The following is a 22,147-nucleotide window of genomic DNA, read 5'->3' as shown; positions in this document are numbered from 1 at the left end:
CTTAAGCTGAATGTCACACAATAGAACCCCACCCTCTGATTCCCTGACCTGGGGCCTGGGGCCAGAACTGCACCATCTCATAGAGCAGCAAAAGGTAGCCAATCAGCCCAGAGTGAATGGCAAAATAAACACACAAGGACAGGTGGATGGATGAAGGATGAGCTAATGCAGAGACACCAGAACACATCATGGACAGGGGGAGGGGATGACCCCTCTTTCCCGCCCCCAGCTATACATGGGGAAATGAGGAGATGCCCAAAAGAGCAAAGGTCAGGTGATCGATAATAAAATTAACAAAATTAACAAATTAACTGCAGAACAAGAGGACCAAGGGCCTCGGTCTGCTCTGGCAGGTGTTGGAAGCAGGTACAGCAATGAGCCGGCTGAGGCTGTGGGATCGTTTATTAGGGCCGTGTCCAGCCAGGCCGCAGCGCCAGCCTGGGCCCAAGCCCAGCGTCCGCAGGAGGGGCGGGGCGTGGGGGCGAGGGGAGGAAGCTCGGAGAACCCCCGTCCCCGGGCTCGCCCCGTCTTGTCCTGGTCCCTGCGCGATGCCGTGCTCAGGTGAGCGAGGTGTCGTCGTCGCTGCCCTCCCCGCCCGCGCCGCCCGCGCGCTCCTCCCGGCTCTCGGTCACCGAGCTCTCGTCGATGTTCTCCAGCGAGTCCGCGTGCTGCACGGACAGCTCCGACAGCGCCAGGCTCGGCAGCGGGCTCTGCTCCGGGTGCAGCCACGGCTTGAAGTGCGGCTGATGCTTCTGCTTCCACTCAGGGTACTTGACACATGCTCTGTACATCTTCTTCATGGCCTGCCAGCCGGCCGCAACAAAAACAGGCATGAACCAGGGCTAGGGCTTGACCAAGTCCCCTCCGGCGCCGTTCAGGCGCCCAGTCCCCGCTCCGGGATCTGGACGCTGGCCCCTTACTGACCCGGCCCCTCTGCCCGACCTCTGCCTCTCGTTCCAAGTCTCTATCCCGGCGCCCACCCCCTCACCTCAGAACTTCACCAGCCTCCAAACCCCAAAATACCACAGCCACTCACCTTGGGAGCCAGGAACTGAGAAGATTTATTCACCACCCACTTGGGTAAAGAGCCTAAGAGGGCAGGGAAGGGCGTAAGGAGAGAAGGGAAGAAACAACCTCAGGGACCTGGCCCAACCGAACACACACACTAGCCTCCTTCCTCCAGCCTGGGGCTTCTGGGAAGGCTGCTCCCTTCTCCATGAGGGTAGTGTGAGGCAAGTCCTGTAAGACTTTATCCTCCTCACTCCCTCCTTCCATCTGAGACCAACGTCCTCAGGCTCAACTCTGTTTCCCCCATGCCTCTGCTGAGCCCCAGGGGGCTGCATGGAAGAAAACCACAGGGTCCAAGGTGACCACTGGTTACACAGGGCTGGGGGTGGAGAGTCAAAATCCTGACCCACCAAGCTCCTGACTGCCACCTCCCTCCACTCACGCCAAAGGCCCTTCTCACACCCAATCCCTCTAGTGTGAGTGGCCCTCATGCTCAGCCCCTCTGCTACCTGTCCTTCCAAACCCCTGCCCCAGGAAGCATAGCTGCTACAGAAGCCTCTTGGCCTGACCTGGGATCCATAGCACAGAGCTCCACCCTACCTCATTCCCAAGTGTCAGCTCTGCCTCTGACACCCAAAACACTCACTCACTGAGGTGCTGGGTCACTGGGCCCTTGGCGAGCTTGGGACATACCCAGGCCTACCCACCTTCTAGTCGTTCACTCATTCACTCACTCCACCTTCACTCAGTGATGCCCACCCTGGGCCAGCCTAGGGACCCAGAGAGCAACTCATTTGGGAGCCCAACAGTGTGCCAAATACTCTCCTACAGGAGGACGGGCCCACACAGCGGGCAGCCAGCAGCTCCTCTGGCTATCAGGGAGAGGTGGTGACATCTGAAGCTGCCTTGAAGGGATGAGGGAGGGAGGAGAGCTGTTTCCAGGCTGAGGGACAGGGATGTCTTGACAGGGATGGGGGGACTTGTGTGAGGAGGGACTGGGAAACTCAGGGAGGGGGCTTAGACTTCACTCTGAGGGCAATGGAAAGTCACAGAAGAACTTAAAGCAGAAGAGAGTCATGAGGAAATGAGTGTTTTGGAAAAATCACTCTGGTAACTGGACTGACAAGGTAACTGAGTATAGAAAGAAATGACATATTCAAGAGCTACTTAGGAGGCAGACTCAGTAGGAATCAGTGACCAGATTTGGGAGCTGAGAAGAGGGAGCCCCAGATGACCCTCAGGTTCTAGGCATGGGTGACTAGAGGGCAGAGACTTAGGAGAAGGGGCAAATCAGGAGGGGAGCAGTGAGTTCAGCATAGAACACAGTGAGTCTCAGGTCTTAGAAGACATCCTGAAGGACATGTCCAAGAGGCCAATGGCCACCTCAGATCTCAGCAGAGAAAGACATGTTGTCAATTTGCCATAGAAGCCTATTAGCTGAACCCTCCCAAGGGAAGAAGGCCTAAGACCTGGAAAACCCAGGCCTCAGGATGAGCAGAGGAGGGAAGCCAGCAAGACAGACAGTGGGACCAGTCAGTGAGTGGGAGCAAGTTACAGCCCAGGGCTGTGGGAGCCCAGGAAGAGAGCTCTAGGCCTTGTCATGGAGTAGTGGCTGCCATGTGGTCCTTGCTTTCCAAACGGTTGTGAGTCTTAAACCTTGGTTCAAATAATGTTTTGAATGGAGATGGCCCAAATACAAAACAGCTCTTAACAGAGGCCCTTCTGGAATACGTAGTAGATCAAGCCCCATTGCCTGTGGTATAGGAAAGGATCTCATGATAGGGTGCCAGGGCCAAGCCCTCACCTTTAGGGTCCACCTGGGCCAGGTAGGTGATGATGCAGCTCTTGGGCCCCGTGCTCTGGATGAGGTAGCCCGTCTGGATGGACACAGCTCGGACCAAGTCTTTCCGAGGTGGGTATTTCTGGGGATGGAAGGTACAGGGAGTTGACACTCAGGAGGAGAGGGCAAAGGAGGGTCTTTGTGAGTACGTATGTATGTAGACATACACGTAAACACATACACACACATAGTTAGTTCACATCCCCTGGCATCCACTCCAGGCCAGGCCTGATGCTGGGGTGAGGAGAAAAGGAGGAGTTAGACTAGGTCATCCTTGGCGCCTCTAAAGCCTTCCCTCTTCCCCTCAGGCAAGCCCCCATCTGGTGTCAGGGTTCATGAGCACACCCATGGGCACTGCATACATACACACACATTCATCCTGCCTGTCCTGCCTGCCACGGAGATTAAAGTGGCCCAGGCTCGGGAATGGCCAGAGGATCCTACCTCTCAACCTGCTCCCTCCTTCCCAGGCCAGCTCTTCTCAGAGCCCAACCAATGGAAGTAAGCCCATCCTGCCCCCTTGCCCACAATGAGGGGCCGCACTGCTGTCTCCTCACCTGCCTGAGAGCCCAGCAGGGAGACAGGGGGTGCTATTATTATCACTACAGAAAGGCAACCAAGGTCCAGAGGGCTTCATGCCTGGCCCAGAGTCATAGGAAGCCATGGTAGCAGCCAGGGGCCTCTCCCTGGGCTAGACCTGCTGGCCCAGCCTTACCTGGCACTTTTCCCTGCCCACCCAACTGGAAGGCAGGTTGACTCACAGGATGTTTGACTGAGTAGTTCATAATGATGTAATCAGTGCCCATGGGGAGCCAGGAGCGGAGGGTGATGACATCACGGTTCTTCAGAGGCTTTGGACACCTCCCTGTGGAGGGCAAGGGACAGTTCAGCCAGACCCCTGGCCTGCCTGCCTGCCTATAAGGGAGGGTGTGGCAGAGGCAAGAGACACAAGGATGCTAGTTTAACCGCTAGCTCCCCCTGATCCAAGCAGGCACCCTCCCCACCCACTAGACCACAGTCCCAAAGCCAGAACTAGGAAAGAGAGCAGAACCCTCTCCCCTCCTCTTTAGCTATCTCTGCTCCTCATCACCTCACACAGCCCTTACCTTGCTGGCCTGACCTGTTTGTACATGTGGATGTGACTGTATTATTGCGCAGGTATACATGAAAATGTGTGCCTGTGAGTAAGTGGCATGTGGCTGTGGGTTGTGTACATGACTGTGCACATGTGTTTACGTGGACTATGTATATGTGAACATGAAGTACATATGTGTTTATGAGTATACATGTCTGTGTATGTCCACATGTCTGGGAGTAGACAGGAATGCAGGGAGAGCTCCGGCCCTCCCCTTGGGTGGTCCTACATCCCAGCACTCTGAGGAGCCTGGCCATGGGAGTGACCACAGGAGAGAAGGTGGGAGGAGGAAGCTTGGTTGGAGGCCTTGATGGGGGCGCTTGCGCCTGCTCACAGGAGTAATAGCCCACATCAGCGTTGACTGTCAAGCGGGCGATGTCGAAAGTCTCAATGACATTGCTGTCCCACTTCTTTCGGTATTCAATGTCGTGTAGGACATCATAGAGTGTCTCAGCTGACACATCGCTGCACTCCATCCGGCACTGCAGACAGACAATGGGTTGTCAGAGTCACACAGGGTGCAGAGGCCTGACCAGAAGGCAGACAGGAGAGGAGGACGTGGACAGGGAGAGCAGCGATCTCTGAAGCCAGCATGGGCTTATCTCTTGCCTCAAGCCTTACAGCCCTTGAGAAACCACCTGCACCAGGAGACAGACAGACCCTGGATCCAGAGACCATTTCCCCCATCTCAGCCCCCACCAACCCTCCCGATTTCTCCCAGTCTCTTCCTCCAAGAATCCTTCCTGAATCACCCAGCCAGATCTTCTGGACTCCTACTACACTGACTCTCTGTATCTGTGCCCACCTAGACACCTGAACTTCATGGGCAGAGGCTCATGGTTGATTCAGTGCAGAATCAACGCACCTCGTGTGGGTGCATGTTAAACTAAATGGAAGCATGAACATACATCTAAATGAATGATTTCTCTCCTCCCCTTGTCCTTTTTTTTTTTTCATCTAACCTAAACCTCTAGATTTCTTACTATTGATTAGCCTTGTCCTCAAAGAGCTTTCCACCTAGAGGAGAGGAGCCAAGGATACCTTTTTTATTTACTCCTCACAACAACTCTGTCAGACAAGAAATCCAAGGAGAAACTTGAGGCTCAAAGAGGTTAAGCAACTTGCCCAAGATCACCACACTGGTAAGTTGCAGAGCTGGGATTTAAACCAGATCACATGTCTGGAAAGCAAGTAAAAACAGAACCAGGTTTTGCAAATTTTGTATTTAGCAAGATGAAACTCAGTCCATGTCCGTGTTTTGTGATTTTTTTTTTTTTTACCCAAGAGCCCAAACCCCAGGATCAAGTTCCCCTCAGCAAAGGGACAAGTTTTCTTGTGTAATTTTAAAAGGTCTGCCAGAAGCGGGACTTCAGACAGTCCCAAAGGAACTACACATACACACATTACTTTCTACTAAAAAGGGGATATACAACATCAGAGGAGGGAGGGGTCACATTGCCTTCCCCCTAATCTTGGGTTAGGCCTTGGCACCACTAATCACTAGAAGGACACATCACTACCGTCAGGTATTCCAGGGACCAATGAACTCATCAAGCCCTAGATAGACTTCATCTTACAGGAAATACGGAAGACAGAGGAACAAGCTAGGAGTTACCATGGGAATACAACCATACAAAGCTAGATGTTGAGAGTTTCTGCAGAGCCACTGGTCTAGTCTCTTCTGTAGGTCAGTACCATAAGGAAAGGACTGGGCAAAAACAAGAGATTTATAGAACACACAACCAGAAAAAAAGTGTGACCCTGGATTACATACTGGCTTGGACACAAGTGCTTCAAAGACATGGCTGGGACAACTGGAGAAATGTGAATATGATCTAAGTATTAGATGTGCTGAAAATTTACAGAAACTAAATGGTGGAGATTGGTGCCTAAAGAAAAGCAGGTTACAAAATGGAACGCATGGTATAGTCTCCTTAGGGGTGGGCTGGGGAAGTGATGCATGCACAGAAAAGGTCCTGAAGGACAATCACTAAGGTGTCAACAGATCTCTAAATGATGAGAATATTGGTTTTATTTTCTTTTTGCTGTCCATAGTCTGATTTTCTAAAATGTATAGTACTGCTTCTGCAATAATAAAAAACTTCGAATGGAAAGTTCCCTCAGGGATACTGAGAAGGGCACTCTGGATAAAGTGAAGGTTCCTGTGGCCGGGATTCTCACCTGGCCCTGGTCGGCTAGCTCACTACACATGTGGGCAATGCTTCATTATTGACTCTATATAAAGAGCCCTGCCCAGTGCTCTGGGCGAAATAGTGGCATGGTTGGGTGACACAGTGGCATGGTTGCAAGGCTGCAGGAGAACAGAGCCTGGAGTGGTGGCAGCGTCAAGGACAGAAGCCCAGAGGATGGCTGTACAGGTAGAGAGGCCCAGAGGCAGAAACCAGTCTCCTGCATGCAGACTTGCTCTGAATGAACAGGATTTTAGTGACTGACCTGCCACCATGGAAATAAAGTTGGGTATAACCCTTTCACTCCAAGAAAGTTCTACTGTCATTTCTTTGGTCACACTGAATCCACAGTGAACTTGCCCAGCTGAAACCCTTTGGCAGGACAGGCATTCACCACATGCCAGGTACTATCCTAAGTGCTTTATACACATTTTATTCTAAAGCAATGCTCTGAGGTATTACCCCATTTTAGAATTAAAACTGAAGTCAAGGACAGACTCCAGTCTACAAAGAAAAAGTCATTGTGTGACCCTGAACAAGTGACTCTCCCTGTTTCATTTTCTGCTCCATAATAGGGTACAACTAGACCCAATCATTTAACTAGCAACCCAGAGTTCCAGCCTTGTACAGAACACAGAAAAATCAGGGGTGAATCTGAGGCCTGGCTTTGAGTGGTTTCCAGTGGAGGGAGGAGACCAACTTGAAAATGGAGAGGTGCCCTAAATTGCCCAGTGGGGCACCAACGAGGAGCCAGCTCTGAGGGGTGGGGGGGATCAGGCTTTATGGAGCTCAGTCTGGAAGGTGGTTAGCAACGAGAACCACCAAGGCACAGGTGCAGAGGCAGACAAGAGTACAGCCTGTAGGGAAGCCGAATGAGTTCGTCTGCTCCAGTCCCCATGGTGTGGTGTAGCCCAATAACAAAAGGCCCTGGTGCCAGGTCTTGGAGCAATGCAGGATTCTGAGGCTGGGTCAGAGTAGATATAAGATGAGCCTGGAACATCTTATTGTGCCAGAAAGTAAGGACGTACTCACAGAATGACAGGGACCTTGCCCAGTGGACATGGGAGCCAGTGAGAATGGCTCCCAGTGGCTGAGTGACCAACTCATTGGGGTTTCCTGAGCATTTCCCAGTTTTAGAATTGAAAGTCCCACATCCTGAGAAACCCCTCAGTACCAGACAAACTAGAACAGTTGGCCACCTACCCCAGGTTAAAGCTGGGACCACCCATGTCAAAATAAATAATGACAGCGACAGATTATATTCCACTGAATAAAAAATAGGAAACGAGTGTATATGTTTGATGAAGAATAAGGTATTTACATAGCTTCAAAGTGTCTTCCTATCAAATACTTAAAAATACAAAGGAAGAATCAGTAAACTCATAGAAAAGCCTGGCAGATCCCACCTTAATCTGTGATCAGAGTGAACACCATTAGTAATGGGACATGTTACAGCTGCATGTTGACAGAAAGGAGGCAATGAAAAGAACACAGGCACCAGTTATGTGAAACTTCTGTCAAAGATGCATAACCTTAAATCTAATCATAAGGAGAATCAGACAAACCCCAAATGAGGGACTTTTACAAAATAACTGGTCTCTAAATCTCAGGTTCATGAAAGTCAAGGGAAGACTCAGGAACTATATGAGACTGAAGGAGAGTAATGACATGTGAGTGCAGGAATAAGTGAACAAACGAGTGAACAAAGTGAGGGGATGGATGTGATGGTGAGAAATGGACATGGAGAAGATAGCAGAGGCCAGGTCTGGCATCCTTAGCAGATGGAGATCAGGGTACTGCACCAGACGTTCACCAAACATTCATGCTTCACCCCAAGCTTGTGACCTGGTATTATTCCTGTGCTGCCAAACAGAAGGCAGGCACAGGAGATTAAGTCACCTGCCCAAAGCAGACAGCAAGAAAACAGCAGAGCAGGGATTCAAACCTGGATCTTCCTGTGCTCCTAACCATCAAGAAGTGCTTATGTGGCTTCTGAGAAAATGAGAACTTCTCTTAAGTCCAAGTATGTAAGCAATTTGGCTTTGCAAGTCCTCAAACGTGTTATCCTGGACAGTGAGTGTATAGAGAGACAGTGACAACAGAATAATGCTCTAGGTTAGAATCCAACCTGGGAATGCCTCTTCCCTCCAGTCAGGCTCAGTGTCCCCAGGGCCCAGGTATCCCATGGCTGGGGGCACACTGAGAAGGGACCCCTGCTGCCCATACATGGCCCATTCTTCCTCAGAGACTCCTGGGTCAGGGCTTCTGTGGCTTCAGAACCAAAGGCCTCCCATTGGGACAGCAGGCAGTAGGCGGAGCATGCAGAGCCACAAGACAGACCAGGCATGAACTGAGTGTAAACTCTGCATAATATTTTATAGTTAAGATAAAGAGGGACACTTCAAAGGTTCCCCAGGCTGTGCCAGACTCGGGAAGGAAGGCCAGCAGCAGGGCCTGCTGGGAGAAGGGCCCTGGGAGGGTGAGAACCCAGGCTGTAGCAGCAGGCACTACAGGGATGGACACAGGCAGTCTGGGTAGCTGGGCTGCAGAGTGTCCACGAGTGTCCCCATACCGCGGTGGCAGGCTGCCTGGCCCCACTCTTTCCACAGCCCCCAGAAGGAAGGGCGTCTGTGCCAAGAGGGGTAAGTTACGTACAGCATTGTTCCTACCCAAACCACATTGCAAGGTGTAATTCTAAGAGACTTCAGGAAGGACAGGTGGGGGAGGCGGGGAGTCATCAGAGAGCACCAGTGGGCGGGCCTGTGACCTGAACGCTCAGCCACTGGGTTCTTGGCAAGTCAGTCACTTGGCAGGACACCTGTGCTCTCCCCAGCAAACCAAAACTGAAGGGAGTGGGGGCTGCTCCACCGCAGAGCCACGCTTGGCTACAAAGCCCTTAATGCCTGATTACAGCAGGGAGCCTGGCAGGCAGTCATTTTACAGCTGAGAAAGCTGAGGCCCAGAGGGAACAAGTAACACCAGAGAAATTATAGACTGTCCCCTGCACTCCGCTCTCTCCATAGCCTATGAGATGCAAAACTGGGATTGCCCAGACCCTGGGACCAGCACCCTCAAGTCCCACAGAGCCATGGTGAGAATAGACCTGGCATAGTGAGAAGCAAGAAAGGCCTGAGGGGAGTCTCCTGTAGGTTTTCAGTCTGGCAATCCCAGCTTCCAGTCCCAGCTCCTCCCCTTGGGCACAGGATTTAACTCTCAGTCTTAGTTTCCTCAAATGAAAAATGGGAATATAAGGGTACCTATCTCATGTTGTGATTAAATGAGATCATGCATAGACTATGCCTGGCACATAGTAAACACTCAAAAAATAGCAGTGATTATTACTCCAGCCAGCTTCCACCCTTCCATGGGACAGGACTGTGTAGCATTTGCATTCATCTCCTTATATTCTGTGGCCTGTACCTCTCTTGCCTCACCCTGGCCCTGCCTGTCCACCCATCCATCCATTCACCATGTTCTGGAGTCTCCTGTGTGCCAGGCATACCACTGAGCAGCAGGAATCCAGAGGCAAACCAGACCTGGGCCCTTCCCCAAAGAGGCCCCGTGATGTGGGTGGTGGGACAGACAGACACAAAACCCCAGTAGAGAACGAGCAGGGTTGGGAGGGGGAGGCATGGGAACTACAGGAGCAGAGGGCTGCACAGCCTAAAAGGAAAAGGAGCTGAACCAACGAAAGGGGAGAGGGCATTTCAGGCAGAAGGACTGGGGGTCAAAGGCCTGGAGGCTTAAATAATGAGTACAGAGCAGGGTCCATGCCCATGCTGCGTCTTACTCTGTCCCCCTCCTCTCTCTTGCCCCTGGCCTTGTGTTACTCTGGGAGCCCTCCCAGTGTTGAGCTTTAACGAAGAAGGAATCTACAGTAGGAAGGTAAGTGGTGCGGGAGGAATTGCAGGATCTCCCAGGACTCAGGGAAATGGCAGACCTGACGCAGGGAAAAAGAAACCAGGTCACCTCCATGGGGCGGCAGCATGGCCTTGAGGGTCAAAGGCCAGGGTAGTAACAAGCAAACTGACAGTGGACCGAGTCTGGCCCTTACCCCAAGACCTCTCACAGCAGGTCTCCAATATCCTTGTCCATGGGATTTGTGGACCACATGGATTATCCTAAAGTCGTACAGACCCAGGGAAACTGAGGCCCAGAGAAGGGTAGGGGTTCATGTTCATTTGGGCTCTGAAACATCCCACAAGCTGTGTTGACTGCTCACCACATTGCATTTCACATTACAATTTAGCAGACAGTTTTGTAAAAGGAATAACTGTTAAGCAAATCACCTTTTCCCAACAGAACCATATTCAAATCAAAGGAAGTGTTCCTGACTGGGGTGGGGCACTAAGCAACAAATCAATCAGAGCCCTGAACATTAGTCACTCCTGCAATAACCCTCACCGTGAGCTCCAAATCACGAATTCCCCATCCCACAAAGGGAGACGGCAGCACCTGCACCATGGACACCACAGCGACTGCAGTTTAGGTCACACCGCCTCTGCCAATTGTCAAGGGCATCCAGCTGCACCCTGTGCAGTCACCATCTCTTACCCTCCCAACACCCCAGGAGGATCATCATCCCCATTTTACAGATACAGAAACTGAGGCCAAGAGGTATAATAATTGACCATCACCACCTGGCTAACAGTGGTGGAGCAGAGAGCCCGAGCCGAGGTACGTCTGACCCCAAAGTGTCAGGACTCTCTGTACCTTCATTAAGGTGCAGGCCTGGCCCAGCTAAAACAAACACACTGGCAGCTGGAGGGGGGCTTAGTTAACTATGCAGCATTCATTGGATTCAGAGGGCTTGCTGATGAGGGAGGAGAAGCTCAGATTCTTTCTCTGAACAAAGTTCCAGACTTGGTCCTCAGACCTCACTTGGCTCAAAAGACAGGGCCATGTTTTCCAAAACTCAACAGTGGAACTCTGCACCTGAGAACCTCTCAGCCATCACATTGCCCCACCAGACCCAGCCGGGCCCAGTTTACCACAGAGGCTCACAGTTTACGCAGCAGTTCCGGGCTGTCTGAGTCAGGCAGGTCTCTACCCTGCCATGTCCTGCCTGTGTGGCCTTGGCTTGGGCGAAGGACTTTAGCTCTGGGTCCCAGTGTCTTCATCTGTCAAACTGGGATAATCCTCTCCTCAGAGCAGAGCTGTGAGGATTAAGTGAGACTTGTATATAAAGCCCCCAGCAGCAGCTGCCCTTATGGTCCCAGGCCCCAGCAGCTTTCCCTGACTTCTCAGACCCTGCCAGGGAAGCACCTTCCTGCTAATCCCCACAGAACAAGGTACATAGGGACATGGAACAAAGTTTTAAAAAAACAAAATGCCCAGATCCATCCATAGGGTGGATGGACAGGGAGTGGGTGGGTGGCCTTCTTACACCAGGGCCATACACAAATCCACCCACTCTGGCCTCCCAATCCATGAGCAGGCATTACCCTCCCCAGGTCACACCAGGTGTTGAGAGGTGCAGAGACAGGCCAGGGGGCACATAATGAGAGGCTCAGCTCCAGGGGCCCTTCTGCCCTCTCTGCTCCCGCTCTGCTCCTCGGGTCCTGCTCACCACCTGCTGGCTTCATGGTCCTCCATTCTGTCCTTCCTAAAGGCCCCATGAGGCCAGCACTGGCCAAGCTGACAGAGCAGAGAGCCTTCCCTTCTCTTGGTTTCTGGGGCCCCCAGAATGGAGACCTTTAAACCTTCCTCCATGCCCCCCAAATCTCAAAAGCAGTTCATGGGCACTGACATAAGGGGTCACAGGGTTGCAGGAGGAGACAGGTCTGATTGGTCCTGCTTTCCCAGGACTTCCCTCACTGGCTCCTTTCCTATTTTGTCCCCAAACTTCAGCCTGGCTGTCCCCTGTCCAGGCAGCCTGCTCTGGCTGGGGGCCTATTCTTCCTTGCCTCCTCCATCCCCAGGGCCTCCCTCCATCAGCACACACTACAAGGCACCCATTTTGCTTACAATGTTGTGGCCCCTTGTTCATCTTGGCGTCCCCTGGGCCAGGCACCATTTAGTAAAAGAACTGCTGCCCGAACTGAAGGCTGGACAGGTGACCCAACAAAGAGGCCATGCCTCTGTGAGCTTTTCTGGCTTTCAGGGTGCTGGGCTGTAGCCAGTGGCCCTCAGGGCTTCTGTGGGATTCAGAAGGAAGAATTGTCATGAAAACCTCCTGGACTCATAAAAATCTCTATGGCACTTGGGGCTGCTTACTGCTTTTGAAATCATCCTTTTATAAAACAGGATATAGGGGTAGATGTCAGAGACAGGTTCATGGGAGATTTTAGGACTTGCTGTAAGATCTTTTATAGTTCTAAGAGGTAAAAGTAAATTTAAATTGTACTGAGGTACCAATTTATACTTAGTAAATTAGCAAAAATATATAAAACACCCATTGTATGTGAAGATATGGTAAAATTGTTAGTTTGTGATAGCAAAAATTGGTTCCACTGTCCTGAAAATAAATTTGGCAATATTTTTTAAATCATAAAAATGTATTTTTCAACTCATTCCCTGGAACCTCATGACAAGAAATTTATACTCAGGAAAAAATACAAAATAAGAAAAAATTTCTGTTACAATATTAATGACTATATTACTGTATTTGTAATTAGCAAAACATATTGGAGAACAACTTGGAACGCCACCAACAGCAGGGCCCAGTTGAGTTAAGAATGACATATCACCTGGCTGATTATTGCCCAGTTACCGTGGGCTCCATCAGGGCAGGGGCAGGAACTGAGCTGGCTCTGAACCCTCGGGGCCCAGAAGAGGCCTGTCAGGGAGTAGTTGCTGGAAATGTTTGTGAATTAATAAGTCTGTAGCAATATAAGAAACTTCTACAGAAGCAATGTATGAACCAAAAAGGATACAAACTTGTACTTGTGCCATGGCTAAACTATGTACAAACTATATCCTTAATGACAGGTGGAAGGAACCATGGAAGTTGTACTCAGGAATTGAGGGTGATTTTTCATTTTTTGTTAATGAATGATTCTCGTTAATGTTGGTACAATATAGTTTATACAAGACATACAAACTATACTTTTTTTCCCTCAGTTAAGAATATTGTCCAGAATCCCAAGGTCTTCATTCCTTGGATCTGGAAGCCTGCCCTCAGCTGAGATGGGGCCCGAGGCTGCCCTTGCTGATGCTGTATTACCTTGGAAATGCTCTATGTCACCTGGCCATGCTGGCAGTGGAGGCAGAGGGGACTCAGGGCCCTTCCATCCTTGGGCTGGGGCCCAGCAGTGACAACTCTGTTATCCTTTGCTTGTACAACTGCAGCTGTGTCCTCGTCTTGCGTCTCCCGGCTCCCAAGCCAATCTGTCCCCTGCAGCCAGGGAGCTTTCTAAAACCCAGAGCTAATGATAGCATTGCCCAGCTTGCAAGCCTCTGCTGTCTCTCTCTCTGCCTTCAGGATCGAATCCTGACTTCAAAATGTCCTCCTCACTCAGGCTCTGTCTCCACTCCTTCCCACCTTTAGTCTGCACCTGTGCTCCTGGGAGCCCACCTCACTGACAGACTCACTAAGACCCTCTCAGCTTGCTGCATGGCTCCCAATGCCCTGCCCAGACACCACTGCCCCCTACCGTGCAGTCAGCCACTGGCCTCCCTCAGCCTGAGCTCTCCCCGAAGGGCTGTCACCATTTCCATCAGTCTCCCGACTAGGCCTCAAGAGCAGGGCCCAGGTCTGATCCATCTCCAGGACCCCAGAACCAGCAGAGTAGCTGGAGTGGGTGGGAGGCCCAGAGACATAAAGGCAGAGGCAGTAACCCTTGGAGACAGGGATAGAAAACACACTCTAAGAGGAGCCTCTGAGACCCAGAGATAGGCTCAGAGACGAGGACAGAAGGCTGGAGGGGGCAGGAAAGGGAAAGCCATGGCGGGCAGAGCTGAGCCAGGGGGCAGGAGCCGCCAGGAGACAGCTGAGGAAACATAATTGGATCAGAGACAACTCTGCTGCAGGGAGGCTGCGTGACTCATACACACAGTAACACCAGACACAGAAACATGGTCTTACACTCAGAGGCACACACACGCAACCTTAGACACATGGACGTGCACCCACACACACACGTTCAGTATGATTTACTGACCCTCGTCAGGTGCCTGCTGCAGGGCTGTCACCTGGGCAGTTGAGCAGAGGTTCACAGTCCACCCAGCTAAGGACCTCATCACACACACAGTCACCCACAATCCAGTGCCACACGCAGAAGGCCGGGCAACCCCCATCACATCATTCTGCCCTCATAACACATAACCACCATCTGGTATTTTATTTAGTTATTTGCTTCTGTTTTGCTTGTCTCCTCCTCAGGATGTAAACCTATGACAGCAGAGTCTGATCTGCCTGATTTGCCATTAAATTCCTGCACATAACACAATACATGGCATTTAGTATGTGCTCAATAAATATGTGTTGAATGAATCAATATTGGAGACACACAAGGGAACTCCATCCCCTATAGTGGTCAGGCCTCTGCCTTAATAACTCATCATTTCCCTGGTCTAGTACCAGGTTCCAGGCAATCTGGAAGGGCCTAAAGTCAGAGGGCTGGGGGTGCCCAGGAGATGTAGAGGGAACCTCACAGAACCAGGTTTGTGGCATGAAACCCAAAGGATTAGACTAAATAGCCCAGGCACCACAGGGAGACAAGGCAGTACTCGCCCTCCACTTCCTGGGTGCATGTGGTAGGTGGGGGAAGCGTATACATAGCAGGAGGCAGTGTATATATGCAGGCATTGTTCACCTGCTCCAGGACATAAGGATTTTAGAGACATCAGTACCTGCCTTCAGGGAGCCCAGGCTGAGAGGCAGGGAGGCAATTATTAGGCTAAAACTCCAGAGACAGCTCCAGCTGCCCTGTACCACCTGCCCCAGGTTCTCTTTAATGACAGGTGAGAGGAAACTGCATCTGGTGTAGAACCCACCTCTAAGTTCTGGGCCTGCTACTTTATTTTACTGCTTGTGTTTCTGAAGCTCAAGGGGCCCCAGAGTAGCAAGGCCAGCCCAAGCATGCCAGAGAGGATAAAGTGAGGCACCAAGATTGGCAGGGACAGCACAAGACTGGCACCTGGTCTGAGCAGCTTTTCCCTCAATTATTTCTGGCACAGCTCACCTGCCCAGGTCAGGGCAAAGGTACAGAGTCAGGGCTGAAATAATGTTTCCATCTTGTTTATTTTGGCAGCAACCTGGTGCCCAGACCCCTCAGGACAGGCAGGAATGGCCCAACAGAGGTCCCAGATCCTGGGTCCCAGGCCCTGGCTGCAGGTGGCCCAGCCAGGAATGGAGACGCAGGGGAAGAATGAAAACCCATCTGTCTCCAGGACTCCCTTCTTTCTCTCATCTCCTGAAACTTTAAAGACTCTTGGCTGGAAACTGAGCTGGGGCTCATTAAAGTTTAAAGCCAGAGCCTGGGGAGCTGGGTGTGGAGGCACAGAGCCAGCATGGGTACTGAGGGCTCTTCTAGCTCCTGGAGACACTGACTAGAGGCACCCACTCCCATTCACAAGGCTCCTCACCCCCAGGGCAGGCACCAAGGGGACTGAACATCCACACTGCCTTAGAGCCCCAACTGCACAACACTTCACCGCTGGCACACTGCACAGGGTTGTGCTATAACCCCCATGTTCCATCCACCAATCCTCCTACATCGCTCTGGATGCAAGCCCTTGCTCCATTCCCCAAAGCCCCTGCTTTAGTGCAGGTCTTAGCAACTCTGTTCAAATACAGCAACATCTTCCTCCTAACACTCAGCTTGTCTAAAACCTTCCCCTGGCCTTCCAGGACCCATGTCTGAGGGCTTTGGTCCAGCCCTGTCACCTCTAGCTCCGAGTCCTCAGTCCCTTACTGAACGGCCTGCCGTTGTCTTGCTGCCCTGCCCTGCCCTGCATCCTGCCTCTGAGCCTTTGCACAGATACTCCTCTGCATGGAAAGATCCTGATGGCATCAAATTTGTACTCCTTATTCTTCATCCAATTCCAAAAGGAGCACCTGAACATTCCTTCTCTGTGAAGCCTTCCATGGCCCCAAGCTGGTTCAGAGGCCCATGGTGGGTCTCCACAGCTCCTGTGACAAGTGTCTGTCCCAGCACCCAACTGGTTGCTCCTTGAAGGCAGGGCTTGGCTTTGATTCCCCTATCTGTCCCTAACATCCAGCACAGAGCCAGGCAGAGAGTCCATTAGTTAAATGGGCTAATGAATGAATGAAGTGACTGAAGACAGGCAGGGCAGCACTACTACCCACATTTGATAGATGAGGAAAATTAAGCCTGGGCAGGGGCAGTAACCTGCCCAAAGCCATGTGGCTGGGACTCTGGACCCTGTGCTCTCTCCCCTGCAGCCACAGCCCAACCAGGCACCTCTTCTGGGAAGACCTCTGATCTTCCATCCTCTGAGCTCTGATCTTCCATCCTCTGAGCTCCCCAACCTGAAGGCCCAGACCCTGACTACCTGGAGCCATGCCCTCTGGAAGCCTGTTCCCTGAAGACAGCTCTGACACTACTTTCCCAATTGCCCCAGACCAAGTCAGAGCTAGAGCCAGTCAGGATGGTCCTCAGGGCCCTGGGGTCAGGTGCCCCACCTAGGGACCTCTGTGATGGCACAGACTGGGAAGGCTTTAGCTCTTCATCCTTACTCTGTGTCCAGCTGTGAAGGCCCCTCTACCATGGCCTAAGGCAATAGTAGCTTCTACACACTACCTGTCCAGCAGCTTCCTGTAGAGACAGGCAAACTGAACCCAAATGGGGCTGAGGCCCACCCTGAGTCTGACTCACCAATGTTCAAGGCCCTAAAACCAGATTAACTCATGCCCCTGCCACCAGAAAAGCAGCCTGCCTTGGAAAGGTCACACAGCCAGAAATGGGCTCTTGCTCAGCCAGATCCCCTCCAGGGTGCCCTCCCACAATGACACGGCATAGAGAGACACAAGGCAGAAGAGAGGAGTAAGCTGTGAGCCATGGGGTCCTAGAGGCGGCCTTCTGTCTAACGGTGCTCAAAAGAGTAGGCTCAAGGGAACAGAGGGCACTCAGCCTTGGAGACCCAAGGATCTGCGTTCTGATCCTGCGTCAGCCACCTCTGGCTGTTTGGCCTTACACATGTGAATTCCTGCTTGGAGCCTCAGTTTCCACATCTGTTCAATGGTGTCAGTAAGACCCATGCCACAGGACAATTGTGAAGACTCAGTGAGAAGGCATAGAGAAAACACTGCCCACACCCCCACCATCTCCATGACCCTCTGAGTTTCACTGACTATTAAAAGTGAGAAGATCCCTTGGAGATCCCTGAGATGACCCCACATTTCATGGTGGGAGAGAATGAGGCTCTGAGAGGGGACAAGCCTGAGAACTTGGAACCTAGGGGTCCTGTGGTGTGGGAGCTCCAGGACAGTGAGACAGGGCAAGGAGGGGCAGTAAAGCTTTCTCTGTATGGGAAGGGAAGGAGCCAGAGGACAGGAATTCAGAGAAGACAGGTTTCCACTGCCCAGCTTTCTAAGGCAAGAGGAACCTCAGGTTTTCAACCATACTCCCCCAAGAGACTCCTAGCCCTGCTCCAGCTGCCAAGCCCCTCAAGTTCCCTGCCCATGGAGCCCACTCCTGCGTCTGTGATCTCCTTGTGAACATCTGCCCTGTGTAGTGGGCAGGGCTCACGTGGAACTGTCCATCCTATCTCCACCAGGCACTGGAAACCTCTGAGGACAGGAGCCAGGTCTCCCCTTCTGCCTCTCTCATAGCTAGCCAAGCACAAGGCTAGGCAGGCAGCGGCACAGGAGAGTCTGAGCACGTGAGCATTGGGGGCAGGGCTTGGCAGGCCATGGCACCTTCTGCTTTCTGTCCCCCATTCCTCATTCCCCTCTCACAGGCTCCTGCATAGGTATTGAGCTCAGAGGCTCCTGGAGCCAGGACAGTCCCATAGCAGATGGGAAAACAGCCCAGAGAAGAGCAGGGGCGTGCCCATGGTCACATACACAGAAGAGGATACCACAGCCAGGACTGGACCCCAGCTGGCCCTGCTTGAAATGACCGACAGACTCCCTGGCTCTGTATTTCTCATGCCACCACAGGAGCCATGGGGAGGCCTCGCTCCAAGCTGCCCTCCACCTTGGACCCAGGGTCTGTGTTCAGCATTTGCCTCTGGGACAAGCCCTGGCTGCCGGCCTCCTCTCCAGTGCCCAGAGCACACTGCAGCTTGGGGCCAGGCCACGGTGGAGGCCAGGAGGGAGTGAAAGGGCACAGATGGCCTCCAGCAGCCCCTTCCCTTTGTCTTAGCTCTGAATTCTGGGCCCAGAGCCACAGTGGCTTCCAGGGACCTCTGGACATAGTGGCGGGGAGAAGATAAGTCTGGGGGAAGAGAGATGATGAGGAAATCAATCAGGCCGACAGATAGTTGGAACCCCACCCCTACCCTAGGATCATGAGCACAGGGCATGTCCAGGGGCAGCTGGCTTTCCCAGTTCATGGGGTAAGCCCAGAACAGGGGGTGGGAGTGGGGGAGGGGGGAGAGGCTCAACAAACACCTGTGGTTGAGTCCCAGGCTCCTGGAGTGACCCTGTGATCCCTGTGGACTCTGGCTACAGACTTGCTGCGTGACCTTGGCAAGCCACTCCCCTTTCTGGACCTTAGCTTTCTCATGTATCAAACAAAAATGGGATAATGAGAACATCATGTCCTTCAAAGAGTATATTGATGGGGTCAAATGCCATAATGTTGACTAACGATGTGAGCCCAACCAGAGAGGGGCAAGGGTTCTGGAGTCAGGCTGGCCTGGGTTCCCCTCCTGCCTCAGCTGCTGTATGGCCTTAGGCAGTGGCGCCACCCCTCTCAGCCTCAGTTTCTTTGTAGCATGGAGTCAAGCCTACTACTGCCCAGGACTGGCCTGAGGGTAAATTGGTGGAGAGAAATGCTTGGCTCAGAGTGGGGACTCAGAATAATGGGATTAACTGCATGGAACCTGGGAATCCTGCAGTCTTGGGGATGGGGAGCTCAGAGACCTCTGCCCAGGTTCAGAAACTCTACCTGGCTGTGCTGAGGGGATCAGGAGTCGGGGGCTGGCTCCATGGGATGACTACCAAGGCCTCAGCATCCTCCCTAGGACCCAGCTCTGCTCACCTACTAACTCCAAGTCTCCCTCCACTCTGGGGTGCATAACAGAAGGGTTAGGCTGGGAGGCTGGAGATCTGGATTCTAAGTCCAGCTCTGCTGGGACTTTGCTGTATGGCCTTGGGTGGGCCCTGCCCCTCTCTGGGCCTCAATGTCCTCACTTTCGTCCCAGTAAGGAGGGAGCAGGAACCAGGGATTCCCACGGCCCTTCGGCACCTTCAACCTCTGTACAGTGGCAGAGGGAAGGAGGGTTGGGATTCCTGGCTGCTGGGGAGGGTGTATGTCCTGACCACAAGCCCACAACACCCAGTTTTTCCAGGTCCCCTCCACCCCAAGGAAGGCCACTTGACAAGTCTGATCTGGTCACATGGGGTCTGTTGTGACAGTCTGGCCCCCAGACCTGCCAACTCCAGTCCTGGACTGGGCTGCATTTTTATTCATTAACGAAGCCAGATGGAGGAGGCAGCTCCGCCCTGTTGACAGAGAGGGCAGGAGTCCTGGACTCAGGTCACACCCTCCTCCCCTTCCCTCCCCCTTGAGAGCCAGCCATGGGGAAACTGTACTTCCCCATCCCACTGTGCCCTGACAGCCTTTAGCCTGTCCAGTGTCAGTCAGGAAAACAACTTTATTTTCACAACCATGCTCACCTTTCATTCAGGTTGTTCCTTTCCTTTCTTCCTTCCTTCTGCCAATATCCCTGCTCTGTCTGTGTTGGATGCTGGGGATGCAAAGTGGGATAGGACCTGTCCCTGCCCTCAGAGAGCACCAAGCTGGGACATATCAGCTGCCCTCCCCTCCCCTGCTCCTTAGGCTCAGACACAGGTCAGGCACCCAGGAAACCTTCAGCCCAGGGTCTTGGACCTGGGTAGAGTGTCCCAGAGGGAGAAACACTGGAAACCCAGAAAGAAAGAGCCAGCCAGCCAGGGTGCAGACAGAAGAGTCACACAGGGGAGAAGAGAAGGTAGAGAAGGCAAGCCAGAAGGCCACGTGGGACAGATGGACAGAGCTGTAAATGATTAAGACAAAGTGAGGCAGAAAGACATAGGGTCAGAGAGGGGAGGTCAGACTCTGGGGCAAGGCCAAGATGCCCCAGCTAACCTGAGAGCAGAACCCAGGCAGGAGTGGGGGGAGGGGAGGAGTGCCCTCTGAGTCCTGTGCCCTGGCCCTCCTCACAATAGCAATACACTCCTCCACGTGTTGTTGTGGCAGTGCTGTGGAAAGGGAAAGGCACAGTCTACTTGCCAGGAGCCCCCTTGGGATGTGGCACCCACAGCAGTGCCAGATGTAGTGCAGACAGCTACTGAGACCTCTAGACCAGCCTCAGCCCCACTAGCCCCCAAAAGGAAGTAGGTTCATAGGGTCCAAAACCCCAAGTCTGCCCTATCATGGCAAAGAGAAGAAAATTATGGGGCTGTGAAGAGAGGGTTGCTGGCTACAAGGTGGCTATGTGCAGGCATCTGCTGGCCCTCTCCTCCCCCAGCTCACCCCCAGCCTGGACCTCCAAGGTAGAGACATGTAAGCCCTGACTTCAGGATGTGCCAACCACAGTCCTGAGTCCCTGCAGGAGTCTCAGGGAGCAGCGAGGAAATGAAGGTAGGAAAGCAGGGACCCAGGCAAGAAGGAATCAGGTCCCTGGCATCCAAAGCAGCAGAATGGGGAGAGACCCAGCTCAGGCTGAGAGGGCCAGAAATGAGGGAGAGAAGGGCTTTATCTCTCCCTGGGATGACTCAAGTCAGGGACCAGGCAGAGGCCGGGGCAGACCAATCTAGACACTAGACAGTCAGGGCCATGCAGAAGCCTGGGTTATGGCTGAGTGAGTCACACCCCCTCTCCAGGACTCATTTGGCCCACCTGTGTGATGGGGACCAGCCCAGCAAACTGCCTCCTCCTGGCTCCTGGTAGGAGACTCTCTGAGCCCAGGGTGCACAACCAGGTGCCTGTGGACCTGAGGAGGACCAGGGGACTCCCTTTCTGAGACAGCAAGGTCTGCAGTGGAGGCTGTATCTGGCAGGCTGGGCAACCCTACCTTAATCTTGTGCAGGGTCCGATCCATCTCCACAGCCTGCACCCACACAGACACACCGGCCTTGCTGTAGGTCAGATTCCAGCCTGCCTGGGCCTCACACTCTGATCTGAAACTGCGGAAGTCCTGGTCGTCGGGCACCTGGACGCTGTCGCGGCCCAGGACTGGCCGAGGCCCTTGGGGCTCTGTTGAGGCAGCTGACTTCTCCATAGGGAGGCCCAGGGCCCTGGTCCTAGTCCAGCTCTCCTGGGTCCTCCGCGAAGGCTCCAACAACGTCAACGCGGCCGCAGATGCTGACGCCACCTTCCTGGGACCTGCAAGACCGGTTTGGGGACGGGAGTCAGCGCGCTGCGGGCGCGGGTGGGGCTCTCCGGGGTCCTGGGCGGGTGGAGAGTTTGAGATAGGCAGGCGATGGCCCCTTAGTGAAAAAGCACCGGCGCGGGGCAATCACGGTGATCACCCCGAAGGAACGACCCCAGACCTCCCTGGGGCAGGAACAGGGGCTGGGTATAGGATGCAGGGGCGCCGCGAGAGCCCGTCGGGACTCGTGGGAGGCCAGGATCCGAGGTGACCGACAGCTCGGCGGGGATCTGCGCGTGCTGGCCGGACCCGCTCAACTAACTCGGCAGCGGCGCCAGAGCGGGAGGAGCGTGGGGCGAGTGGTGGGGGCGGGGTGGGGTGGGGTGGTGGGGTGCCCGCCCTCCGGGCCGCTCACCTGCGCCCGCTGCAACGCCGGGGCCCGCCGGGGCCAGGGGTGTAAGAGCCTCCGCCGCCGCTGCCCAGGCGACCGGGGCGGCGCGGGGGCTCTGGGGGGAGGAGCAGTGGGTCCAGCCGCCCGGCCCCGCCCCG

General features: G+C 53.3%; 1 protein-coding gene across 2 annotated transcripts; it reads right to left on the bottom strand.

Moving 5' to 3' along the window:
• Positions 1–384: 384 nt before the first annotated feature.
• On the bottom strand, positions 385–22,147 carry STARD10 (StAR related lipid transfer domain containing 10). Of its 2 annotated transcripts, none has more exons than XM_037026223.2 (7): positions 22,014–22,147; positions 21,302–21,612; positions 4,318–4,465; positions 3,610–3,713; positions 2,813–2,930; positions 1,037–1,089; positions 385–803 (listed from the first exon to the last, which is right to left on the bottom strand). In XM_037026223.2, exons 2-7 carry the CDS (start codon positions 21,506–21,508, stop codon positions 558–560), a joined length of 876 nt encoding a protein of 291 aa, XP_036882118.1. In that variant the 5' UTR covers positions 21,509–21,612; positions 22,014–22,147; the 3' UTR covers positions 385–557. The 2 variants fall into 2 exon arrangements, with proteins under 2 accessions (XP_036882118.1, XP_017505098.1); XM_017649609.3 differs by lacking the exon at positions 22,014–22,147 and adding an exon at positions 21,780–21,900.

The sequence above is a fragment of the Manis javanica genome, chromosome 11 (genome assembly GCF_040802235.1).
Source record: "Manis javanica isolate MJ-LG chromosome 11, MJ_LKY, whole genome shotgun sequence".
NCBI lineage: Eukaryota > Metazoa > Chordata > Mammalia > Pholidota > Manidae > Manis > Manis javanica.
The sequence above is the reverse complement of the archived record's forward strand: the minus strand, read 5'-3'. Positions and strand labels throughout refer to the sequence as shown.

Coding starts and splice junctions, on each gene's coding strand:
- STARD10 (XM_037026223.2), bottom strand. CDS start 21,508: ATGGAGAAGTCAGCTGCCTCAACAGAGCCCCAAGGGCCTCGGCCAGTC. Junction 1,090..2,812: donor GGCCCAGGTGGACCCTAAAG/GTGAGGGCTTGG, acceptor CTGCCCTCTTAG/GCTCTTTACCCAAGTGGGTG. Junction 804..1,036: donor CTCAGTTCCTGGCTCCCAAG/GTGAGTGGCTGT, acceptor GCCGGCTGGCAG/GCCATGAAGAAGATGTACAG.